General features: G+C 39.4%; 1 protein-coding gene across 1 annotated transcript in view; it reads right to left on the bottom strand.

Moving 5' to 3' along the window:
• The window catches only part of LOC122814238 (dynein axonemal heavy chain 5-like), a 3,525,594-nt gene that overhangs the window by 1,042,543 nt on the left and 2,458,607 nt on the right, over positions 1-24,444 (bottom strand). Inside the window, exons 81-82 of the mRNA XM_044086840.1 lie at positions 4,469-4,614; positions 4,275-4,358 (exon numbers count right to left, since the gene is read on the bottom strand). Coding sequence (XP_043942775.1) covers positions 4,275-4,358; positions 4,469-4,614 — 230 coding nt within the window. The remainder of the gene's footprint in view (positions 1-4,274; positions 4,359-4,468; positions 4,615-24,444) is intronic.

Genomic DNA, 24,444 nt, shown 5'->3' with positions numbered 1-24,444 from the left:
ATGGATGACTGGAGTTTGCCAATGCAAGTGCTCTGGAACAGCTGGTCTGTACTCCCACTAGGGAGCTGAAATATCCTTGACTTAGTACTCACAACATGGGGGAGCATTGCACCCCCCAGCATATTGTTCTCATTGGTAAGACCACATTGGTATGATTGGATCATAAATCATTCTCCTTTGAAATAAAAGTAACACTCAAACCCGCATGAAACCCAAAAACCCTAAATAATTTTTCCAAGACAAATTACCTTCTATTAAATGATAGCATAGGTAATTCTAAAGCTCACACTAACCCCCAAAACATGGAAACCAATGCAAAAGTATACAAAAATGCCCTGTACAACCACTTAAGCAAGTGCATAGAAATGGCAGCACTTAACTGAACTAAACCCATGTCTAGCCGGAAAAAAAAGCCACCCTGGTAGACCCCTGGCATAAATAAACTATACAACAGAAGGAAGAAATTCCTGTCTAGAAGTAAGTAGGAGGGTGCACAACAGAGAAAACAATTTATCATTAGTTTCAACAGTCAAATCACGGAACTAGTCAAGTCTTCAAAGGCTAAATAAAAGACAAAAATAGCCTCCCAAGCAAAAGATAACCACAACGCATTTTTTAACTATGTCCGAAATCTTAAGGGAAACACTCAACAATGTGCTGTGTTGGCTGTAGATGGCACTACCTATACTCAGCCAGAAGAAATAGCAAACCTGGCTGATAAATTCTGCTCAAATTTTACCCCCTCATCATCTCTGGTCACTCCCCATGAGATATCCTCTACCATTACTTTGCTTGTTATCGCAAAAGAACAGGTTGGCACTGCACTCTTTAATTCTAGAAATACAGCATCAATGGGCTGTGTTGGAATCCCAGGATGCCTATTAAATTGATTGAAACATGACCTAGATGACCCATTCAAATTTCTATTTAACCACAGTCTCCAGACAGACTTTGTCCCAGTAGAGTGGAGAACAGCAACAGTCATTCCTCTGCACAAGAGGGGACCATCAACTGACCCAGGAAACTACTGACCCATAATTCTGACTAGCCTCATATACAAGGCTATGGAAAGGATAACCATGGGCCTGATTAACAACAACATAAAAAATCTCCAAACTCTAGACTTAACCCAGTTCAGCTTTGTCAAGGGCAGGTCCTGCCTGCTCAGTCTGGTGGAATTCTTTGAGAAGGTCACAAAGGCCATGGATGAGGGTAAGACAGTTTATACTGCCTACCTTGACTTGGCCAAGGCATTTGACAGAATATCCCACTCAGGTATTACAGATAAACTTACAAAATTGGGCATAAACCTCTGCATCACCAGATGGATAGCCATATGGCTCATGGATATGACACATGCTGTTAGAGTGGGGGAAGCCACATCCAGCAAAAGGCCAGTCACCAGTGGAATAACAACAGGGCTTACTGCGGGGCCCCCTCCTGTTTGGGATATACTTCTCAGATGTCAAGGCAAATGTAGATGGCCTTTGGCTGACCAAGTGTGTTGATGGCTATAAGTTGGGGCAATCACTGACTCCCCAGATGATGTTGATATCCTACAGAAAGGTCTGATGCAGACTAATGACTGGTGTCAGAGACATGGACTCAAACTAAATGCAAAAAAGTGCAAATTATACAATGACTGTCCATTAGTATTCAAAAACATGCATGCTGATTGGCCAGTCCAACCAGTGTGCCCGTTGTAAATCTCACAATATAACAATGGAAAAAGGTCTGGTCACACAGACTTCTTTCTGTTCGTATATTCCAAAACGTTTTTTTTTTTCAACAAAAAGTTTTAAAAAAACCTATAGTCCGTACTCAGGACATATCCGAGAGGCAGCATGGAGGAAATATTAAAAAAATCAGGTACGTTATTTAAAACTAAAGACATGTACCTTATTTTCTTTGCATTTACTCCATTCTGTCTCTCTTTCCTACCCCTAAAGTAGTCCAAACTTTTTTTTTTAATAATAATTAAAAAAAAAAACAAACAAAAAAAAAACAAGCAATAGAGACTTTCTTTTCCCCATTGCTTCCTTTTCAAAGCATTGATGTACTGGGTATGTGTGGGAACACAAGTCCCATATGCATGCACAGTACATCAAAACAAGGGAGCAGTATACCACCAGCCGCTGAAGAACAATAATGTGCCATTATACAAAGACATTATTTAAGAAAAGTAAGTATTTTTTTCTTAAATTATGTCGTATAATAGCAATAACCTACTCCATGGTTGTGGTATATTGAAATTTACCCATGGTTTGCTTTATTTAATTATTCGGGCTTCGCCCTTGTGATTAAACCACACCAACTATGGGTAAATCTTCAATATACCACAGCATGTCATCAGTTATTGCTTAAATAATACATTTCAGGAAATCAAATACCCCTGAAAATTGCAACATTGATAGCACCCCCTAAGAGTGGACCTAGTGGTGAGAGATCTGGCTACTCAGACAGATAGTAATCTGAACTTTGAGCACCATGTGTCCACAGTGGTGAGGATATCCTTCTATGTAGCTCAGCTTATAGGTAAGGGCATGGCATCCAGATCTATGGATGTCACAGTACCACTATATGGGTCCTTCATCTGACCAATAATCAAGTACAATGCACCTTTTGGCATGTAGCTCGATAGGCACCTGCAGCAGCTGGAGAGTCCTTAGAGGTTTCTTACCAAAAAATACAGGGTATAACCAACATGTCATATGCAGACCAATTTAAAGCCCTATCAGTGTATTCAGTTTCCTACCAGTTACTGATTGGTTATCTGTGCCTGACTTGGAAGGCACTCTCTAACCCAGCGCTGAAGGAAATGTTGCATGTTCGCAAAACTAACTGCACATGGGTTATCCCCTCCAAAGATCTAAACCTGATCTCTGACATGAACAGATCATGCTGGAGAGACACATATGTGTCCAAGAAATTGCGTCTCATCTGGAACAGGCTTCCTAGTCACATGAAGAAGAACTGTTCCCTGACCATCTTCAAGCACAATCTGGACCAATAGATACAAAATCACAAATTCACTCCTAGGATGGTGCCCATGTCCCTTATGGACAAAGGTAGTCTGTAAAAGTTGTCAAAATCCTGCTTGCTGACCCTTGTTGTCTTTCCTCTAGGGACAGAAAATTAGATAAAATCTGGGTAAAACTGACTAGACTTGTAAGAGCTCTGGAGCTATTAGCCAGGTAATCTCTTATGAAGATATGGAGCTATGCGCATGGTCCATCATCTTTGTGCATTTAAATTAATATACAGGAGCAGTTACATAATTGGTGCATGATTTAGAAGGTGGCATTTGGTGGATATATTCGTAAGTAACATTTTTATCAGTTATGCCTGTGCTTTGTGGTCTGTTGTGCAATTACAAAATCACTTGGTGAGCAATGCACACCACTCTGTAAATCTCAGCCTTAAACTACAATTTATTCTGTAGTAATTATTCTATGCTGTTAATGAATCAAGAGAAATTACTTGCATGGCAGCTCATTCAAAAATTCATAGTTTAAAAGCTGGGATATGAATTAACCACTTGTTTTTCAGTACCAAATACTGTTTTGCAGTTTGATATTTCGATTATGATATACTGTGTGTATGTTAGCTTGAGCTTCTTTTGTATCGCCACCCAGTCATACTTAAATCTCACTTTCATTTGTTAGATACAGTTTCATTTCTCTTGAGTAAATGTTATATTACAGAAGTAACACAAAACACGCTCTCAAAAATATATTCTATTGTTTGGATTGATGCACTATATGATCTTCATTTCTACCACTATCACAAATCCTTACCTGCTATAAAAGTATATATTGCTCAGGGCACTTTTATTCCGTATTCTGCACTTACTATAAAAGGGGAATAGTGAAAACTGCAGCGAATACTAGCACCCTACTGAAGTTTCTTGTGAACTTAATTTTGGGGTACTTCATCATTGTGAGGGGGTCTGCACATCCACAGCTCCATTTGTTTTATAGGGATGCACAATCAAAGTGAGGAGGAGAGCTACAGTTTCACTATATATTTAGGGCATATTATTTCAGATTTTTTGCTGCTCTTTTTGGTCACTACTGAGTTCTAACTTATAGATTTTTTTTGTTAAAGTGATATTGTTTGCTTGGTCACATGAATGCTGGCTTACATTCAGTGTCCTGTGAAGAGAACCCAATATTTTTATCCAGTATTCATGGCTAAAAAGGGTCTTTCTTACATCAGCCCAGCAACTTAGCAAATAAATAAAGTTAACAAACAAACAAACAAACAAACATTACCTGTGTTACAAGAGGTGGCGGATTCTGATAGCGTAGTAGGCGTTCAACACAACCCTTGTCTACTTTGTTGCACCAGTGCATTACCTGAAGTTAGAGATACAAAAGCCAGAGATTGAAGCAAGAAAGACTGTTTAGAAAGATTTGCTTTAATGCGCACTTAACTGATATCCGTAGCAAAGCCAATGGCTTGGTACCTGGCTTTGTGCATGTCTCAGGTTGTTTTGTGCTTCTTCAAGCTCACCATATGCTTTCTGAATTTGTTCTTCTAACTCGCTCATCACTGACCTGCTGTTGAGCTCCTTCATGCGAAGAAAGGCTTCATCATATTCATCAACATCATCTGAATGAAAGTAAAAGTCCAAGGCAAAAGGCTTAACAGTAGCTGTAGTATTAAATATATTTTATGTCTCTTAATCATGTGTGTGATACACTGCACATTTATCAGGGTTGGACATTTACGCACTTATGTGGTTAAAAATTAGAATAATGGGATTGTTATGAAGTGGGCAGATGATTCTCACTATTTTCAGTTATCGGCTAACTTTACATCACGTCAATATAAAGTATAAAGCTCAGAGAGTCTTTAGTCATAATCATTTCATTTTGATCAAAAGTAATTCATGCAGTTTTATTCAACTATACACTACTACATTCTTGGGTGAAAACAGTTCAGAGGTGATTTTCTTCTTTAACAGATAATTGTAATGCTTGCCTATGTATTTATTTATTCATGAGTTTATGCCCATTAACATTATACTTAGTGAGTGAGCTATTCAATTTACTCCACAAACTGCAGAGTCAAATGTCTAAACAAAGCATAACCCATGCTATAGTACAACAGTGACTACAACATGCATGATTGCAGCAACTTGATTCTTAAATATAACAAAATATAACCCTCCTCAATAACAATAAGCTACTAATTAAAATTACTTTTCTTTCTATTTGCTGCATTTGATGAACTGTTGAATGTGACCATAAAGAAGGTTACATAAGTCATTTATTCAGACATTAATACCCTCACTAAACTGGACACTTGGCTCAATGAGAACAGTTTTTCACAGTGAATGCAACATATTTGGATTATAAGGAATACACATAAAATTGTCTCTAAGTATTACACATTATTTTTTCAGAAGAATTTATAGCACTTTTAATCTTGTATTTGCCACACATGATCTCTTCTGTCCTTCTCTGTGTTTTCTTCTTAACTGCACCCTACCCATCTCTTCTCAACAGTTTAGCAGGTTCAAATGACATTCTCCTCACCCTTTTCTCTCCCCCAGTGCATATATGCCCAGTGCAAGAATCTCTCCCATAATCCAGCACCCCCATCTTCTATACTTATTAGTAAATTTTAATTGTATGTACTCTTCCAACTCAAAGTTGTTTTCTAGTTCTGCTACCCATAACTGACCATTACATTTCAGGTACAACCTGACCAGTGTCCTTCTGGGAATAACAACTTTGGATTTGCTTGAGTCTGCATGTCTCTATGTGTCTCAGTGCTTTACTGGTCTTCAGCAGAGTTCTCTCACATGGAATTGCATATTTCAGCCAAGAGGTGATAATAACTGCTAGGTCCAGTTCCTTCTTTCTGTGGCCCAAGGCCATTTTATCTAGCACATTTATTGACCCTAGATTGCCACCACCATAGTGAAGAAGTTTGCAATGCTTTGCTTTAAACATAACTTGTAGCCTTTTGGCCTATAATACCAGTTGCATTAGATCTTTTAAGAAGCGGTCTCACTCCCTTGCTTCTCATCCATGACCAGTGTTCTAGCTTTACTGCTATCAGTGGACAGGCTGATCTTGTTGTTCACTACCAGTATGTGTGTAGTCAGACACAATTATGTTTAATACGTCTGATCTTATCACTGAATCCTATAGCAATCCATTGTCTCACTATGCAGTTTCCACCTAGCTGCCACCCTTCACTTCCTGTTCAGCAGTCAAGTCTCCATCCTCTTCACCATTTTAGCAATGAGCTCATGTCCTTAGTTAACCATCTAGTTTTCTATGAGGTGTGTTTTGCTTTTATTTTAGCTAAATCACATCTTCATGGTTTGTCATGTTTACCATGACAGGTACCTAGTTGTGCAACTGTATCAAGGTGTACTTAACACTTCTGTGTTATGAAGCCAGTATGTTGCCATATGCAAAACAATTAGATAGCTTGAATGGATACAAACTATACCATTTTATCTTCCTTTGGGCAGAAGTGATATCGATACATTTCCTGTTGAGTAACACCTCCCTGGACCTATCATTGTGCAAGAAACCAGAGATACTGTCTGGCTTCTAGGCAGAGAAAGTTTAGCTAGTAAAGAAAAGAACACCAGCTAGAAAACCAACACACTTTATTCCTTTGATGTCTTGGCTACACAAGCCTTCAAGGAGTACAACTTCACAAATACACAGCCTGCCTAAATATATCCATCTATTACACAATTAAACCTAATTACACACCAATAAAACAATTAAGTAAAGAATCTCCAGTTGAACTCACTATTTAACCCCTTAGGGGTCAAAGTATCATATTTTAAAATATACACAGATTCTTTAAAAAGTAATTTATTTTTGATATTACTGTCATCATACATAGAAATATTTATTTTTTCCAACACCGTACCTCTCAAACCATCACTTATACCCCTACGTACCTGATTAAAATGTTCCGCTATTGAGCTTTCTTTTTATTTCCAGCTATATCCCTTATGTGTTCTAACAGTCTAACCTTAAAGGGTATATTACTCTCCCCTATGTAGAACTTATTACAAGGACAACTGTAGACATAAATAATGCCCTCAGTACCACAACCAAAGCAACCTTTTGCCTGAAAAAAGTGTGCATTAATTTTTCTAAAGATCTTTGTAATATATTTACAGGCTTTACACCTGCCACAGGGGATGGTTTCATACTCTTTTAGACTCTTTTGAACAGTATCACAAGGAATCCCAAATTTAGATTTAACTAAAAAGTCTTTCAGATTCCATATTGTTGGTACTTCACTAATATTCTGATTAAAATCTTTAAGGGACAAAACATAACCCCCAATAAAATTTAGTAAATTTATAAGAACCTTACTAAAACTACTATATGTCATCACAGAAGATATATTTTACTTCTTATAATTTTCTTGACTTCTATAAGAATATTTAAATTCTGACCCACTCACAAATGTCTCGGAGATATACTCCCTTAGAAACCTACACCAACTTTCATCCAATAATTCATTGCTAAAGCCTCTGTTTCTAAACATACATACAGTTTTACCCATTTCAGTGATATAATCTTCCTCATTATTACATAATCTGTACAAACGTACAAATTCTCCAAAGGGTATAGCTTGAATGGTATGGGAGGGGTGGCAACATTGGGCCATTAAATATTGTATTCCACTTTCAAATTTCCTATATACTATTGTACGAATTTTATTATTCTTACAACTGTCCAGAAAGACATCTAAATAAGGAACACTTTGGCCCACCGTAAGCCCATCAAATTTTAAACCAAACCTATAAAACTATCCACCTCATTAATACCACCATCACACAGGAAGATTAAATCATCTATAAACCTAAAGTGCTTTTTTTACATAACTCTGAAAAAATTGTGCCCTATATAAGTATTTATCCTCAGATAGACCCATACTAAGGTTAGCATAAGAGGGGGCAAAAGATGCCTCCATAGCTGTGCCTTGTTTCTGCCTATACAGATTGTCACTAAATTCAAAAAATTATTTCTCAGACAAAAGTCCAATAATTCAAATGATGTATAACATCACCGGACTATGTCCTAAAAAAAATCTAACAGCTTCTAAACCAAAGTTATGATTAATGCTGGTATACAGGCTTTTCACATCAATAGTTATTCAGTACATATTTTCACTCCATTGAACAGCCTCCATTTTTTTCAAAAAATCAAATACATCTTTTATGTATGCAGGTAATAATTGTACTTTGGGTAAAAAAAGTTTAGCTATTAGTTTGTCTAACATTTCTTCTAGATGTTTGAACAGATCCTCTGGTCAACCCAACCAGTCACTTTTCCTCCTTCTCCACTTCTTTCCTGCTCACCCCCTAATCTATTCATTTATTTTTCTACAACCATGCCTGCTCTACCTGCTCAGGGCACTACTCCTTTCTGCCATTCGTTTGCAAATTTTAAGTTGAATCATTCAGTATTTCTGACTGATCTCTAACTTCCTCCAACCCCTTGTGAGGAATACTATAATAAACTGAGAAAATATTCCAAAGAAAGTTGAATGAGAAGTGAGCTAAGCTGTATGAAATAAAAATAGTTTGTTAAAAAATAAAATAAGCTACATTTTACTTGCCTTTTCATGAATGTGTGATATGTGAAAGAAAATATGAAAAACTGTATATAATTGTATTTCTGCCTGTAAAAATGTATTGCAGTTTACAAGTTTTTGTCAACTGCCACTGTCTTCTAGCTATTGGTTCATAGAATAGTACTAAGCTAACTGCCCTTGCGAGCCATTTTAAACCTAGCCAATTATCCCTTGGGAGACTCAAACCTTGCACCCTGTGTTTGCAAGCCAAACACCTTAACCATTAGGCCACCCTCGGCTTCCTCTAATACTCCTTCTCTTCTTGGATCTATCACATTGAGAAGGTATCCCAGACATGTCCCTTTGCTGGGGGATTCATTACTCTGGACAAGAAGATCGCTTAGCCATCAGGCTATAAAAATTCTCATAACTGGGGGCAGGAGCAGAAAAGCTATGACCACTGTAATGCAAACAGCTGGGTTTTTAATTTAAGCCCTAATCCACATTGATGTGCAGGACTAATGTCAGAGGTGGGTATGAAATGGTACTGAGAGGTAAATACCCCCACATCCATGGTGGTATGCCTCTCTTGCCCACCCACCTGCTGCAGGAATTGCTTTTCTGTGTGGTCCTGACAGCATCACCAGGACGTCTGAGATGACCATAGCTCCTTCATTCCCCGCAGTTGCTACCACGGGAGGAGAACAGGCAATGCCTCATCAATCTTCTTCCTCCTGGCTGGGCTCCAGCAGATGCACAAGTCAGTAGTGGAATGCAATCACCTTGGTCATAATCAAGGCTGTATGCTTCCATGCCACAGAGCTGGCTATTATAGTTTAAAAGTGAAACTAATAACATTCCTGCACAAATATGTGCACTGTTTCAAAGTCTGCAAATTATGAAGACTATGGCTAGATCACATGATAGTGATGATGACAAATGTAATACCTTATTTGCACAGTAATTACCGAAGTGTTTTACAGTGAAAACATGAAGACATCTTCAAAATCTAAACTGAAGTAAAGAAATCCTGTTTATTGACTTAAAGAGAGAGAGAGACTGACTTAATTCAAAAAAGGGAGTCACAGGAGTTATTACTAGACAATACTCTTGGAGACAGAATTCAGTTTGTATTATGCTGCCTATAAGAACTCTAAAAAAATGTATTTTGGATTAAAGTCTGAGCTAGGAGCTAGCAAGGGTACAGTATATTTTCCAGCCACAATCAGATAGTGTCTATCTTAGATATTACGCATTTTTTCTAAAAGTTATGGGCATGTTTGCATGTTTAGTTTTAAATACTTGTGCAAATGTTTATACATTTATTTGGAATGGAACTGCTTTAACTTATTTATTTCTAGTAAATAATGATATTATATAACTTTAAATGCTTGTGGCTGTTTTACTTGTAAGCTTCAATATTTATGGTCAAACTAATTGTAGCATCTGCCCTTCAAAGTATGGCTGCTTAAGATGTTTCTACCATTTGAATATTTAAATGTTGGCTGATTTTAGGCACAAGCAGTAATTTGTATTCTTAGTTTGCTAATGGAATTTGACTAGTGTAGCATATGTCAAAGCTTGGGAAGGGAGGACATTTACACTGGAGAGGTACTATCCTCCATTCTGGAAAACACTATGAGTGTGTGTGTGTGTGTGTGTGTGTGTGTGTGTGTGTATGTGTGTGTGTGTGTGTGTGTGTGTGTGTGTGTGTGTGTGTGCCTGTGTGCGTGTGTGCGTGTGTGCGTGTGTGCGTGTGTGTGTGTGTGTGTGTGTGTGTGTGTGTGGGTACGTGTGTGCCTGTGTAGGTACGTGTGTGCCTCTGTGTGTGTGTGTGTGTGTGTGTGTGTGTGTGTGTGTGTGTGTGTGTGTGTGTGTGTGTGTGTGTATACATGTGTGTGTGTGTGTCTGTCTGTGTTTACGTGTGTGTGCGTGTGTGTGCATTAAAGCTACAAGGGAACTATATCAGTATATCTTGCACAGCAGCTATTTTGCTTTTTATTCAGATGACTTAGGAAACTTCCAAAAAGCAAGTTCTGTGAAGGATGGAAGGGGTGCAAAACCAATAAAATTTTGTCTGTTGTTTTGTCCAGGCAAGATATTTCAGCCTCCTTGTGTGCAGCTGAAACTAAGTCCACTGAAACTGGAAAGAGACAGCTAGTGGTTATGTGTGGATCATGCAGCAGAGCAACACAATCCATCCCCAGATGATCATAAAACCCAGCTGGATTTAAGTAGGATAGATATGGAGAGGAAAGGCTGGGACGTTAAAGGAGCAGTGAGACTGAGGAAGCTTGATGAACAAAGAGTGAGACCAAGCTGCAGAAGAGGAAAGGAAGTCTTAGCATGACATGGTCATAGTGCAAAAGAGGATGCAGGAGGAAGAAGAAAAAGAGGATCAACACCACCATGAGCAGGAGATGCTGTCCTTTGTCAAATATATGTGAATACTGAGGGGGGAGCTAAATTCTAGATGCCATGGTCAGTACCAAATTGATTCCTTAATATAAAGAAGGGGAGGAATTTGAAATTGAATCTATTTAGATATTTGAAAGATAATGTAAGCAACACCAGGTTGATCTGTGGTAATTGATGAGGTTTATAACTCCTCTGGTCAAGTTTAAGGTAATCCTTGCTGTGCCTACGATATCAGGTTGAGTATCAGAATTAACATAAAATTAAAAACTTTTTATTGACCAATGTAGGGGGGGTGGCCACACACACACACACACACACACACACACACACACACACACACACACACACACACACACACACACACACACACACACACAGAGGCACACACGTACCTACACAGGCACACACGTACCCACACACACACACACACACACACACACACACACACACACACACACACACACACACACACACACGCACATACGCACATACACACACACACACAGGCACACACGTATATACACACACACACACACACACACACACACGCACACACACACACACACACACACACACACACACACACATAGTGTTTTCCTGAATGGAGGATAGTACCTCTCCAGTGTAAATGTCCTCCCTTCCCAAGCTTTGACATATGCTACATAAACTCAAGACGTCACTGAAGAGAGGCAAAGTCCAGTATATGTGATTGTTTTGAAGAACAGCTACTTGCTTTCATGGTAAGGTGATTTGAACTGCTAGTAGACCTTATGATAAGAGAAAACTCTCAATACTTTGCCTGAGGACATCAGAATCTAGTTATATGACTGAGGAAGTTAGGAAAAGAGTGACCTCTATGTAGTCATTGGGGCAAACTAGTATAAGAAAGAGATACCTGTGGCACTGCACACCTGTACGAGCAAACCTATGCAACAGTCTAAATTTTCACAGCATGATGCACAGGAAAAGAGGAAAGCTTTGGCTCTAATACACATGGTCTTAGAGTAAAATGCTTCTAGTGTAACTAGATGGGTCCAGATGTCGAACAAAGCAGGTTGGCAACAAAAGCCACATGAGTGAGATAATAAAAGTAATGATGCATTGGGTCTATGTTATATATTTGAAGTTTCAAAACTTCGAATCCTATATGTTCGACAACATATGAGCAAAGTTTGAAACTTTGAAAATACAATAAAAAAATTAAAAAAAAAAAACCTTACCTCAATGCTCTGAGCAGGGGGGCAAGCAATCCTGCACCCCCCTACTTAAATATACCAACTCCGAGATCGCACTTCAGTGCAGAAAAGGGAAATTTTCCCATTCTGCTCTGTACGGAGCTGTTGCTTTTAACCTTCAAACTTTTCAAAGTTTGATCATATGGTGTTGACCATATGACATTCGAACTTTGAAAAGTTCAAATAATTAATAGGGACCTGATGCATTAATGGCTAAGTTGTCCCAAACGTGCAGCTACTCTCGATTATTACAAGGGCCTGTATCTTATGATTGTGGTAGAGGGTAGAAAAATATTACTAACAGAGATAATGCACCAGCTGTAACTATTGTTAAGGCTGCAGTTGTTAGAGAGAAGCATTACCTGCCTGTGCAATTAATTCTGGTCAGGGCCATGGGAGGGACATTTTCAGGTGACATTGGTGTGAGTTCATTTGGACTGGGACAGAGGGCAGGGATCAAACATATGACAGTATTTCATGACATCCCACTAAGATGTTCCAATAGGTGTTGCAATGACACATTGGTTAGTGATGACTTTGTTAACACAGTACACTGTGTACATGCACTCGCATGCAGCCTGTGACCAAATCTCCAATAGATGCTGGTAATGTGACTATTTCAGCAAAAAGAGCTAGGTGGAAGCCAAGTCCAGACCAGAGCAACAATTTTCATAAGGTACTAGACTTCCTCTGGAAAGAGCTACTTCAAGGGAAGAAATTGTTGATAGCAGTGTCCAAATCTTAGACACATATTAAAAAGTGCTGGACTTCCATTACAAGAAGAAATGGGAGTATTGCAGCCAGAGGGTTAAGATATTCACAGCTCTCAAGCCACACTTTCCAAGCTTGAGAGATATAGTTAAGGAGGTTCCTGTTGGGAGAAGGGATTACTGTACTGAGAGTGGACTCCTGAAGAGAACTAATGAGAGGAGAGATACAAAAACTTGTAGTCCCTAAGGCCTATCAGAGGACTCTTCTGGCCATAGCTCAAGGTATTTCTTTATGTAGGTTCATAGGGTCATAGATTGTTACTAGGCTAATGACTGCTAGTGCCCTTGCAAGCCTAGCAATGCACCCCAAAAATATTTGGAGGCCGAGTGTAATGGGCAACTATACATGGGGAGCATGTGAGTAGGAAAGTAACTAAGGGATTTGCGGGGAGGGGGTGTTAGTTCATAGGTTCATAGATTAGTACTAGGCTAACAGCCCTTGCGAGCCATTTTAAGCCTAGCCAATTATCCCTTGTGACATTCAAACCCTGCACCTTGTGTTTGTAAGGCAAACACCTTAACCATTAGGCCACCCTCCCAACCCCTGTTAGGATAATATTTTTATTTTTGACAGCCTGTATCCATAAGGGACATCGGGGCCTGATTGTGATTAAATCTATGATTTCCCATCCAGCTGTCAAGGTTTCATTTGAATAGAGTCAGGGATGAACTCTATTTTACATGGATAGGGAGTCTATTCCATAGTGTGGGGATCCTTTGGTACACATATCTGTCCCCCCAGCATGTTCTGTTTATCCCACAAGTGAAGTTCAGATCCCTAGATACTGTGTTTCTGGTGCTGTTTGTTTTGCACATGTGCAACAGATCCATCAGGGCTAGGTCTGAGGAAGCCCTGTAAGCCAAGGAAAGATCCCCCTCTCAGCAGCCTGTAGGAGACTGAATGTAGAGACAGACCCTGTAGATGATCAGTGCAGGACAGCGTATTTATACCCTGAATTATCCTGTTGAGAAACCTTTTTGTGCGTTCCTACTGTTGCACGATTTACAAAGGGCATTATAATGCAGTTTTAGCACTGAGTTTTAGGCTATGGCTTTGGCACCAGTAATATGTCTGTATTAATCCCCATTGCAATATGCTGGTGTCTTGAGGGAATTTGTAATGGCTCCCAATTTACAATCATATGTATTTGAACGTTAGCCTTGACTTTCGAGGAGTAGATGCCAAACAGGAGTGGGCCCAGAATGGAGCTTGGGGTACTTTTTTCATGACAGGTCTCTTGGTGGAAGTATTCTCACCGATCCTGACTTCTTGGATCCTGTTCATAAGACAGCTGACAATCCAGTGGGTTATGTAGGGATTTATGTTCAGAGAGCCTGTCAACAATGCCTGAGTTGGGTATTGTATCAAATGCCTGGGCCAGGTCAAAATATGCAGTATGCACTGTTTTACCTTCATCCATTGCCTTGGTGACCCCCTCAAAGAACTCTGTCAGGTTAAGTATGCACTACCTTCTCTTAACAAAGCCACATTGGGATAGGTCCAGTGTCTGTAGGTTGCCAATGTCCTTGTTTATAATTTCCATGATAATTTGTTCCATGGCTTTGCATATTAGTCTTGTTAGACTGATGAGTCTGTAGTTCCCCTGGGACAGTTGATGGTCCACCCTTGTGGACGAGAATGACTATTGTGGTTCTCCACTCACTTAGAATATAGCCTGTTTCAAGGCTATAGTTGAAGAGTGTCTGAAGTGGTTCTGTCATGTTTTAGACTGTTCAGGATGCAACCAGGGTTATTGTCAGAATCCACAGAGGTGATGTTCTTGGCTTTAGTGAGTGCTGCCAGCACCTGGTCCTTGCTAACAGTTGGGGAAAGTATGTTGGTGGGGATTTCACCTGGAGAAGCTGGGGGAAGTGGGGGGTGGGGCTGGCATTTGAGCTGAATTTATCAGCCAGTAGATTTGCTATGTCAGCCTGATTGGTGAAGGTGGCATCATTCACCACCAGTTCGGCACATTGTTGTGTGTTACCTTTAAGTTTTCAGACATAGCCGAAGAAGGCTTTGTGATTGTCCTAAGCCAGTGAGGCTACCCTGACCTAATAGCTGGCCTTGGTAGACTTAATTAGACCTCTTAGTTTCTTGTTTAGTTGCATAAGAGACCACTTATCTTTAAGGGAGTTGATCTTCCTGATTTTATTCATTTTATTTATCCTTTGTTGGCGGGGGGTTAGTCCCACTAGGCTAGTAGCCGCTTTTTAGGGGAGACATGAGGTGGTATTTATACTACTAGGTGAAATTTGGCCAGGGAATCAGGGAACATGCCCCTACCATTTTCAATATATGCCACAGGATCTTTAGCATCCACCTGAGCTACCACCAATTTAAGCAGATGGGGCCTCAGTTTAATGTTTCATCTAAAGGATGGCACACTCAGGAGTGCAGCACCCCCCTTAATGCTGCACTGCATTGTCAGCACTTGATCTACCTGGTGTGGGAATAGAACCTGCAGCCTTCTGCACCAAAGGTGAATGTGTTAAATGCTGTGCCAGTGACACTGATTGGCCATGATTTTTTCTTTTATTATCTATCCTGTTTAGGTGAGGATTCCACCAGTGGGGTTTGTTTTAGGTATAATTTTGGTAGGTATAGCAACCTCTATGCAGCCATTCACATGTTTGTACAAGGACTCTGTGAACAATTCTGCATAGGTAGATGTGGTCTCAGGATTAGGGGGAGTCTTACATTTTCACAAACTGTCATTTAATAGGGTTTAGTTTGCCTTAGAAGAGTTCCTAACTTTTACTGGTTTAGCTGCGTTTTCCAGGTTGGTTTTTACTTCAAAGGAGACAGCTTTGTGATCTGACTTCACTAGAGAGGATGTGACACAGACAGGGTGCAGCACTCACCCATGTTGGTGAGTACCAGATCAAGTATGTTTGATACTCTGGTTGGACCATGCGCTATCTATTTCAGTGTGTTTGTATTAATAAAGTCCAGGAAGCATTGTGCCTGTGAGTTTGAGTCAGTGTAATTTTCCAGTCTATAGAGGGGTAGTCAACATCACCCATGAATATGGTGTTTGGTTGGATGGTGAGTGCTTCTAGTAGGTCTAGTTAAGAGTTGTGAGACTCTTGGGGCATAGATGGTGACCTGTAACTATCCATGTATGGTCAGGGACCTTATCTATGGTGACTTTCATTTGGACGAGCTCCATGGTATCATCCTGTTTAACCAACATGTAGGTATGTTTGTTGCTAATGTATAGTAAGACATCTCCTTCTTTGGCCTCAGTTTGTGCTGTTGTTGCTCTAAATGTGTGGAAGGCACTGTGGTCTTCCATTGCTGGAATGCTTTCTATGGCTTTAAACAAAGTCTTGGTCATGGCACAGATTTAAGCATTCTCTAGGAGGACTTGAATGGTGTGGAGTTTTTTGTTTAGGCTCTTAGCATTGAGCAGTAATACCTCAAAGTTGCTTGTAGACTTTTTCACTGTGTTGGTAGTTTGGTCTTTTTGGCATTGCCTAAAAAGGGCTCTGTGGGGGTGGGCAAAGTTTTAATCAATATCTAAAAACTTACAGAGGACAGGTGCAGCCATCCTTGGCAAAGCAATGTGGTCTATTGACCACGTCCTCCCATGCTAACAGATTTTGGATTCCCCAGGAGTGACACCAGAAACTAAGCCAATTATTAAAATCAATCATATTATGTTTGTACTGTGGCATCATCCTTAGTGAAGGTACAACGCTGCTCAATGTCTGTGACACGTGTTCTGAGAGATCAATTATGTCTCTTTTTATACAGTCCAGTGAGGTATGTCTCACGTCATTTACACCCACATGGACTATGACAGAATCATAGTGGTACCTGGGATGCAGTGACTAGAGTGTGCACATGATACTGTCGATCCTGGCTTCAGATAGCTAACTAACTGTTATCTTTTCCTTATCTAACCTGGTGAGTGGGACATCTATGCGTCACACAATGGATTCTCAAATGTCAAGAGTTTTAAGTAAAGGATATGCTTACCTTACGGGCTTATGTGAGATGTTTTGAGTTTCTTTTGGTGTGTGCTTTAGTGATTACTCAAGAGCAGTGTTGCTGTTAGGTGGTTTTGGTGGTCTGATATTTGGGAAGGTTACTTTTAAGTGCCTCAGCATAAGACAATGTGTGTATGTGTGGGTATTCTTGACAACCTCATTTGTATGTGAGATTTTTACCTCCTGGGAAATTGTGTATTTACATCTCTCACATTCTGTGTTATTTTCATTAATAATTAACTGGCTGTCTGAGAACATGAGACAATTGTTACATTGACTTAGAATGCCAAAATCCATCAAGCTGGTCACAGAGACACTAGAAAATTGTATCTCATTGATGTCTAGTCCTGTAATAAGGTGGGCTGTTTAGGATTAAGGATTGGCTTTTAATAGGGGTCTCCCTAGAGTATTTTCTTGGGTTAAGGACAACGTGTTATAAATATATATCCCTTTTGGGGAGAATGATATCCCTACAAATTATCAAATTGATAATAAGGCATTAAGCATGCAATCAGTAACGAGGGACTAGGGAACCCAGGTTGACAGCAAACTAACTTTTGACCACCATATTGCCTCTGTTGTACAGGAAGCTTTCTACATGGCACATCTCATTAGTAAGGGTATCTCATCCAGGGACAAGGTGGCCATAACATCCATGTATTCTTCCCTTATAAGACCGATTATTGAATACAGTGCCCCTTTTGGCATGTACTTCACAAAGCACATGCAGCAGCTGGAGAGACCACCGAGATCCCTCACCCGGAGAATCCAGGGCCTCAAACATCTACCCTACACAGAGAGGCTAAGAGCCCTGACCCTATACTCAGTCTCCTACATACTCTTCAGAGGTGACCTCTGTCTGGCATGCAAAGCAATCTCAAGTCCCTGCCCTGATGGGACTGCTGCATATCCACAAGTCAAGCTCCACTCGAATAACCCACATGTGTGACCTCAACCTCATCTGTGACATCAATAGGACTTGTTGGTGAGACAGATGTGTGTCACAGAGACTCCCCCTTTTGTGGAATAGGCTCCTTCTCCACGTAAAGCAGAGTACCTCATTAATCCTTTATAAGCGTAACCTGGATAACTGGATGGGGAACAGAAAATACACCCCTGAGAGTCCACCTATGTCCCTGCTGGACAGTGGCATAGGGTGCTGACTTGTTGGAACATGAGCTAAATTCTTGGCTAGGCTTGTAAGGGCCTCAGGGCCAGTAGCCTAGTAACTTGGGTCTATCTCAGTGTGTCGAAAGGCTGACGATTGAATACCAGATGTTTGAACTGTGAAGTTTGAACAGTGATTATCGCGAAGCCACGGAACACCGGATTCTTTCCCAGAGAAAGAATTCGGTGGGCCGTTTCTGTGGCTTTGCGATTATCAGGACTGTGGTGGGAAGTTATGGGTCGGGTTCAGGTAAGTGTGCGATTGTGTGGACGCTAGGGTTAGGACACGGGTTAGGTGAGTTAGGGTTAGGGTGCGGGTGAGGTGGGTGTATGATAGTGACAGACTTTACGGTTAGGGCGGGATAGGTAAGTTAGGGTTAGGGCGCGGGTCAGGTGAGTATGCGATAGTGACGGACCTTATGGTTAGGGTTTGGCTTAAGGTACGTGGATAGATAGTAGTGTATGTACAGTTTAGTGTAAGGTTAGATGTAGGATTTTAAGTGTTTGTCTGTGGATTGCTATTTTTTTGGTGTGCTTGTGTTGTGTGTGTATTTCTTGGAACAGCGATTTTTTTCCCTGGGAAAAAAAAAATTGCTGTTCTAAGACTTCGATGTTTTGGTCCTTTGTGGTTAGAAGTTCAAATATATGGTGTTCAAACTTCAGCCATTTCGGTGAACTGATATAGACCCTAGTAACTTCCTATGATCCTATATAGTTCTAGGATATGGTAGTGATATACAAACTAGCTTCTGCATTTAAATGCAAGATGTTGTATAGTGCCAGTACATGGTAGTGCTAACTGATTCACAAGTTAGTTGCTCTAAGCTTAATTTCACACAATGCCATGCAGTTTAACAGGTTTTGGACCTAATTCTAACTGTAGAGGGAAATTTTACTGTCTAGGTATTTGCAATTATACAGGGCACTGATAGCCATTACTGCATGATGAGCAGCTCTGCAGAAATTCTCCTGATTTATAGCAGAGGAAAAAAGCTTTAAAATGGACTCCTATTCCTTCTAGCCAATAAACAATCACACCTTGAGCTCCCTGGAATTGTCTGGATATAGTTGACATACTTGATAAGCATTTCAGAGCTCTGCGGAAGTGAGCATAGAGCCATGCAAACTCTCTTGATTTATAGCAGAGAAGAAAGCTTGAAATCTGACTCCTATGCCCTCTAAACAATAAGTGACCACGATTTGAGCTCCCAGAAGTGCTTTCCACCTCAAAGAGACCAGGTAAACACCTTCTGACACAAGATGGATGATCCTGGACTTTTTAATGTAAAAGTACAGCAAACATAGCTCTTAAGTGCAGATCAAACAATAAACAACTACCAAACAACTAAGTCCCTGGCTAATTCACCCTTCTGGAAGGCGATCTGGAGGCAAACAGAAGTAGAAAAAGCCAACAAAGAAAGAAATGACAATTTTTTGCCACAAAATTAAATAAATGCTTGTAAATGCTCAAAACGCAGTAGCTATCACCATATAAACAAGTACAAGAGAAATAAAAATTAAATCAAGAATTCATTTTCAGTAGAGGGATGAAGGGATAACCTCCATAATGAACTGTACAAAGCAGATAAGATCATAAAAATATTAAATGTATCAAAGCTCACATAACATGTACAAATCATATACAGTCACAACAACTAATATCCATGTCAAACACATGCACAACTGACTTTTTATTACATTCAACAAACAAAACATTAGTACAGTTTTTCACTTTTCTTTCTTTTATTTTCTTTCATTCTCTTTATTTTGTTCACCTCAACACAATATTAAACATTGAAATACATCGAGGACTATAATATAATGAGCCAGAAAGTATTTTAAAGGAGCAAAAGGGATGAAAAAACTGAATGATATCTTAACTACAGCTATAGGACTGCTCAGAAGACATGCAGGGAAAATACTTTTCCTGAATATTTTGATAGGACATTTCCCATGTGTAGAGGAAGTGATGGAGTGAGCACCTTGCTACCATAAGTAAAAAGGTAGCAGTTATCTTGAGCATTAAATTGAGAGTGACTGTATGATGCAAGGTACCTTACCAAAAGTTGTGAACTTTAAAAAATCATGCTCCAGTAGGATAGCCTTGGTTGAGGCGATGATGTAAGGAATGTGAAAAAGTCAGGAGAGCTGTTTTGGTACAGTGACCTGGATCCTGGTTAAAAGCTGAGCAAATATTGTGAACTGGTAGGTTTAGAATAATTACAAATGGATACTTTTCTCAGGCTAGTTCAAAAGTAGAGGCTGCCTAGATAATGAGTGAACATCTGTGATATTATGGAATGATCCACCCTTATATAATATAATGATAATGTTTTCCAAAGAAGGGGGTGACATTCTTTGATAGACCAAGTGATGAGCACCCAGCTTTCGATAATGTGATGCAAGCATGATGAATTCCAGAAAAGGTGAAGTTATATTCTTATTAAGTTTACAGACAAGGTGAACTGATGTAAGGGAGAACTTATAGGTGGAAACAAAAAGCAAGGAAAATACAGTGGCTTATGAGACAAAATGATACAGCTACCCTACTGGAAGACAGGTAAAGAAGAATAAAGAGGATATCTGTAAAGAAGAATAAAGAGGATATCTGTAAAGAAGAATAAAGAGGATATCTATAAAGAAGAATAAAGAGGATATCTGTAAAGAAGAATAAAGAGGATATCTGTAAAGAAGAATAAAGAGGATATCTATAAAGAAGAATAAAGAGGACATCTGTAAAGAAGAATAAAGAGGATATCTGTAAAGAAGAATAAAGAGGATATCTATAAAGAAGAATAAAGAGGATATCTGTAAAGAAGAATAAAGAGGATATCTGTAAAGAGGATATCTGTAAAGAAGAATAAAGAGGATATCTGTAAAGAAGAATAAAGAGGATATCTGTAAAGAAGAATAAAGAGGATATCTGTAAAGAAGCCTTTGAATCTCAGCAACTTTTCTATTTTAACTGGGAATACTGAGTTTTGGTATTCACTATGTTGGCAGCGCAGGCTTTCCAGAAAAGTGAGTCATTCTGCAGTATAAAATGTCTGTGCACAAGATTACAGTATTCAGATAATAAAGTGTACCCATATCTCATTACAGCTTACTGATACCTCCAGGTGCTTCTGCAGTTACATCGTAAGCATCTAATGTAGCCTGTTCACACTTGCATTAATAATTTCAAAACCTTGCAACAATGAAGCTACTGAAAGTTATTATCCTAAAACTTACATGATGTACAACACTACTACACTGATATCTGACATCTGTCTACTGCTGCTTAAGAGATCTGAATTGTTGCTCATATACTATACATTTCTATTGCCATAAACGTCATACTTTTATAAATATAACTCTGACATAACTACTTACCTCATATGAAAGTCTACAGATGGATAAACAAAATGCTGCTGATGCTATGTGCATTGCTTGATAATTTAGTAAGATATTCCACATTGTTTCTACAGTACTACAGAATGAATATTTACAGTGTTAAATATGACACATAAACTTCAGTTTAACATCTAATATCTGATGATCACTGCCACAATAAAGACTTGTTTGTGTTGGACAGTTTACTGTTTACATTTTTAGTTACCGTTATGGCTCCAGAGATATGAACATCTGTTTGAAATGTGAGGGCACAGCTTAATTTTGTCAAAAAGATCAGGATGCAGTCATTGGGATTTTAAGAGTATAAACCTCCACAACTCCATTGGGGTAAAAGAGATATAGTATGGCTGGTCTCCTCATATATTCTTTCTCAGTTCAGTACATAAAGTAAACAATTGTGACAATGTAATAAAAAATATCAGCGTGGTTAAACATTACTTATTTTGGTAGAATTTATTAATTTAAAACAAACACAGTGTCATGCTCAGAGTGTACAGTGATAACTGAGCACCTTTTTCATGGCAAATAACATTCCTGAAGATGAGCAAGTGGTAACATTACTTTCTATTCTGGGTACTTCTATGCATAGAGGCTGCTTTGGAACTCGAAGCAGATGATGATACAAAAATGCGAAAGCTACAAACAAACTGAAAAATGTTTAAGTGACATTCAGAACCTAAAGCATTGCTAAGAGCAAGAGGATTTTGTTTTAAACACTGCAACAAGAAAGCCAATGAAACAGTGTTGCAGTATACAGCTAAACTGAAGCAATATCCAACTAAATTTGGTGTTATTCTAGATGAAAAAATAAGAACTAGATTTCATAGGTTCATAGTGTATACTAGGCTAGCCACCTCTGGGGCCTTTATAAGCCTAGCCAAGAACCCCAAATATATCCTGCAAGTTTATGTGCCTTAAAAGGTATTTTAAGAGGTATATGTAAGCTAGGGCAAGATTTACATTAGAGACAGGTACTGCACCTGGAGTGTATTTCCAAGGGAAGTCTGGTTACTGCATTGAAAGGTACAGCTGACATGGCAGGGGACAATAGGTTATTTTTTGTAACTAAATTTTCCCCATTTTCAGATACATTTAGGAATATTTTGGAGAGATTCTGGCCTTTGGTACGTGGGGACCCAGCTCTTTCAAATATATTTGCAGATAGGATAACTTTTTCTTATAGTAGATTTTTGAATTTGAAGGAGGTTTTAAACATGAAAAAGGTGAAAGTGGGGGGCCTTTTGGGTTTTTTTCCATGTGGTAAATGTAAAATATGTCATAAGGTCAGGAAATTTACAGGGGACTATCATTAATAATCAAAGGTACAAGGCTATGGGCAATTTATATTGCAGGTCATGTGAGGTGGTTTATATTATTGGATGTGGATGCATACCTATCAGATGGTACATAAGCCAAACCAAGAAGATGGCCAAGGTATGCATAATGCAACATCTTGGGGACATTCAAAATGGTAAACTGGAAAATCCAGTGGCAAGTCACTTCCACGACTGCCACAGAGGATCTGATAGTAGTTTATTTTTTAGTGTTTTGGTCAGACCGAATTGCACTGGGGAAACAATTTTTTTTGAATAAACTATCTCAGCTGGAATCCAAGTTCATCATTAATTTTGGCTCTTTGTGCCCAAAAGGTTTGTCTCAAGAGGTCAATACTTGTGTCCTGTAATATTATGAGTGTATTTCCAATTCCCCATTAACTGGTCCAAGGTTAGGGAAGAGCTTTGCTTCACATGGATTGGAAGCCTACTCTAGAGAAGGAGAATTCTCCAATACACATACCTGTCCCTCCAACATGTCCTGTTTATGTTACAAGCAAAGTTTAATGCCAAGTAATTCTAATGCTATTAATTTTGTGGATATACATACAGTAGTACTGGTTGCACCACTGTCTTGTACACCTTAATTTCAGCTTCTTTGGCATTCTTCTGTCATAGACTACACTGGATACTCTATGTCAGATAGCTGCAGCCCCTCTGATTCTAGCTTTGACCTCTTCATTAAGATTACCCTTCTCCTCAACTACCCCTCCCAGATACTTGAAGCTGTTTACATGTTCCACTATCTTCCCATCTATCTCTATTCTCAGCTTCTTCTGATTTCCCCAATCTGCTGCCATTATCATTGTCTTATCTGTGCTTAGTTTCATCCCATGTGCCTTCAGATTTGCATTCCATTCTCCTATTCTTTGCTGAAGTTCTAGCTCAGAGTCTGCCTGTACTGCCACATCGTCTGCATACAGCAGTTTTGTTGATCCGTCCCCTCCAACCTGTTTGCTAATGTAGTCCATCACCAGTATGAACAGCAGTGGGCTCAAAACTAAACCCTGATGTACACCCACTCTCACTTGGAAGCCCTGTGGGAGGCTGAACACTGTTCATACTTGAGTCATTGGGTCCTTGTACATAGTCTGCACTAATTCTACCAATGTTTCTGGGACTTCAAACCACCACAGTACTGCCGAGATCAGCTTTCTTGGGACCTTGTCATATGCTTTCTCCAAGTCTAGGAATGCCCAGTTGGACTCTCTCCTCATCTCTAGCTTCTTATCAAATATCTGTCTCAATGTAAACATCGACTCAATTGTGCTGGATCCTGATCTGAATCCAAACTGCTCATCTCCCATCTTACATTCTACTACTCTGCATATCCGTTTATCAATCAACATCTCCAGAACTTTCATGCAATGTGATAGGAGTTTGATGCCTCTGTACTGCCCACAGATGTGGATGTACTCTTTGTTCTTTTACATGGCATGAGTATGCTTATTCTCAAGCCATCTGGGATATGCCTTTCTCTCCACACTGCTATTATTACCCTCAGGAGCCATTTCTCCCCTGTCTCACCCAACATCTTTATCATATCTGCTGTGACCGCATCTG

This window comes from Protopterus annectens, chromosome 1.part1 (assembly GCF_019279795.1).
Source record: "Protopterus annectens isolate FY-2018-M chromosome 1.part1, PAN1.0, whole genome shotgun sequence".
In the NCBI taxonomy this organism is placed as follows: Eukaryota; Metazoa; Chordata; order Ceratodontiformes; family Protopteridae; genus Protopterus; species Protopterus annectens.
This window is presented reverse-complemented; position numbering and strand designations above follow the sequence as displayed.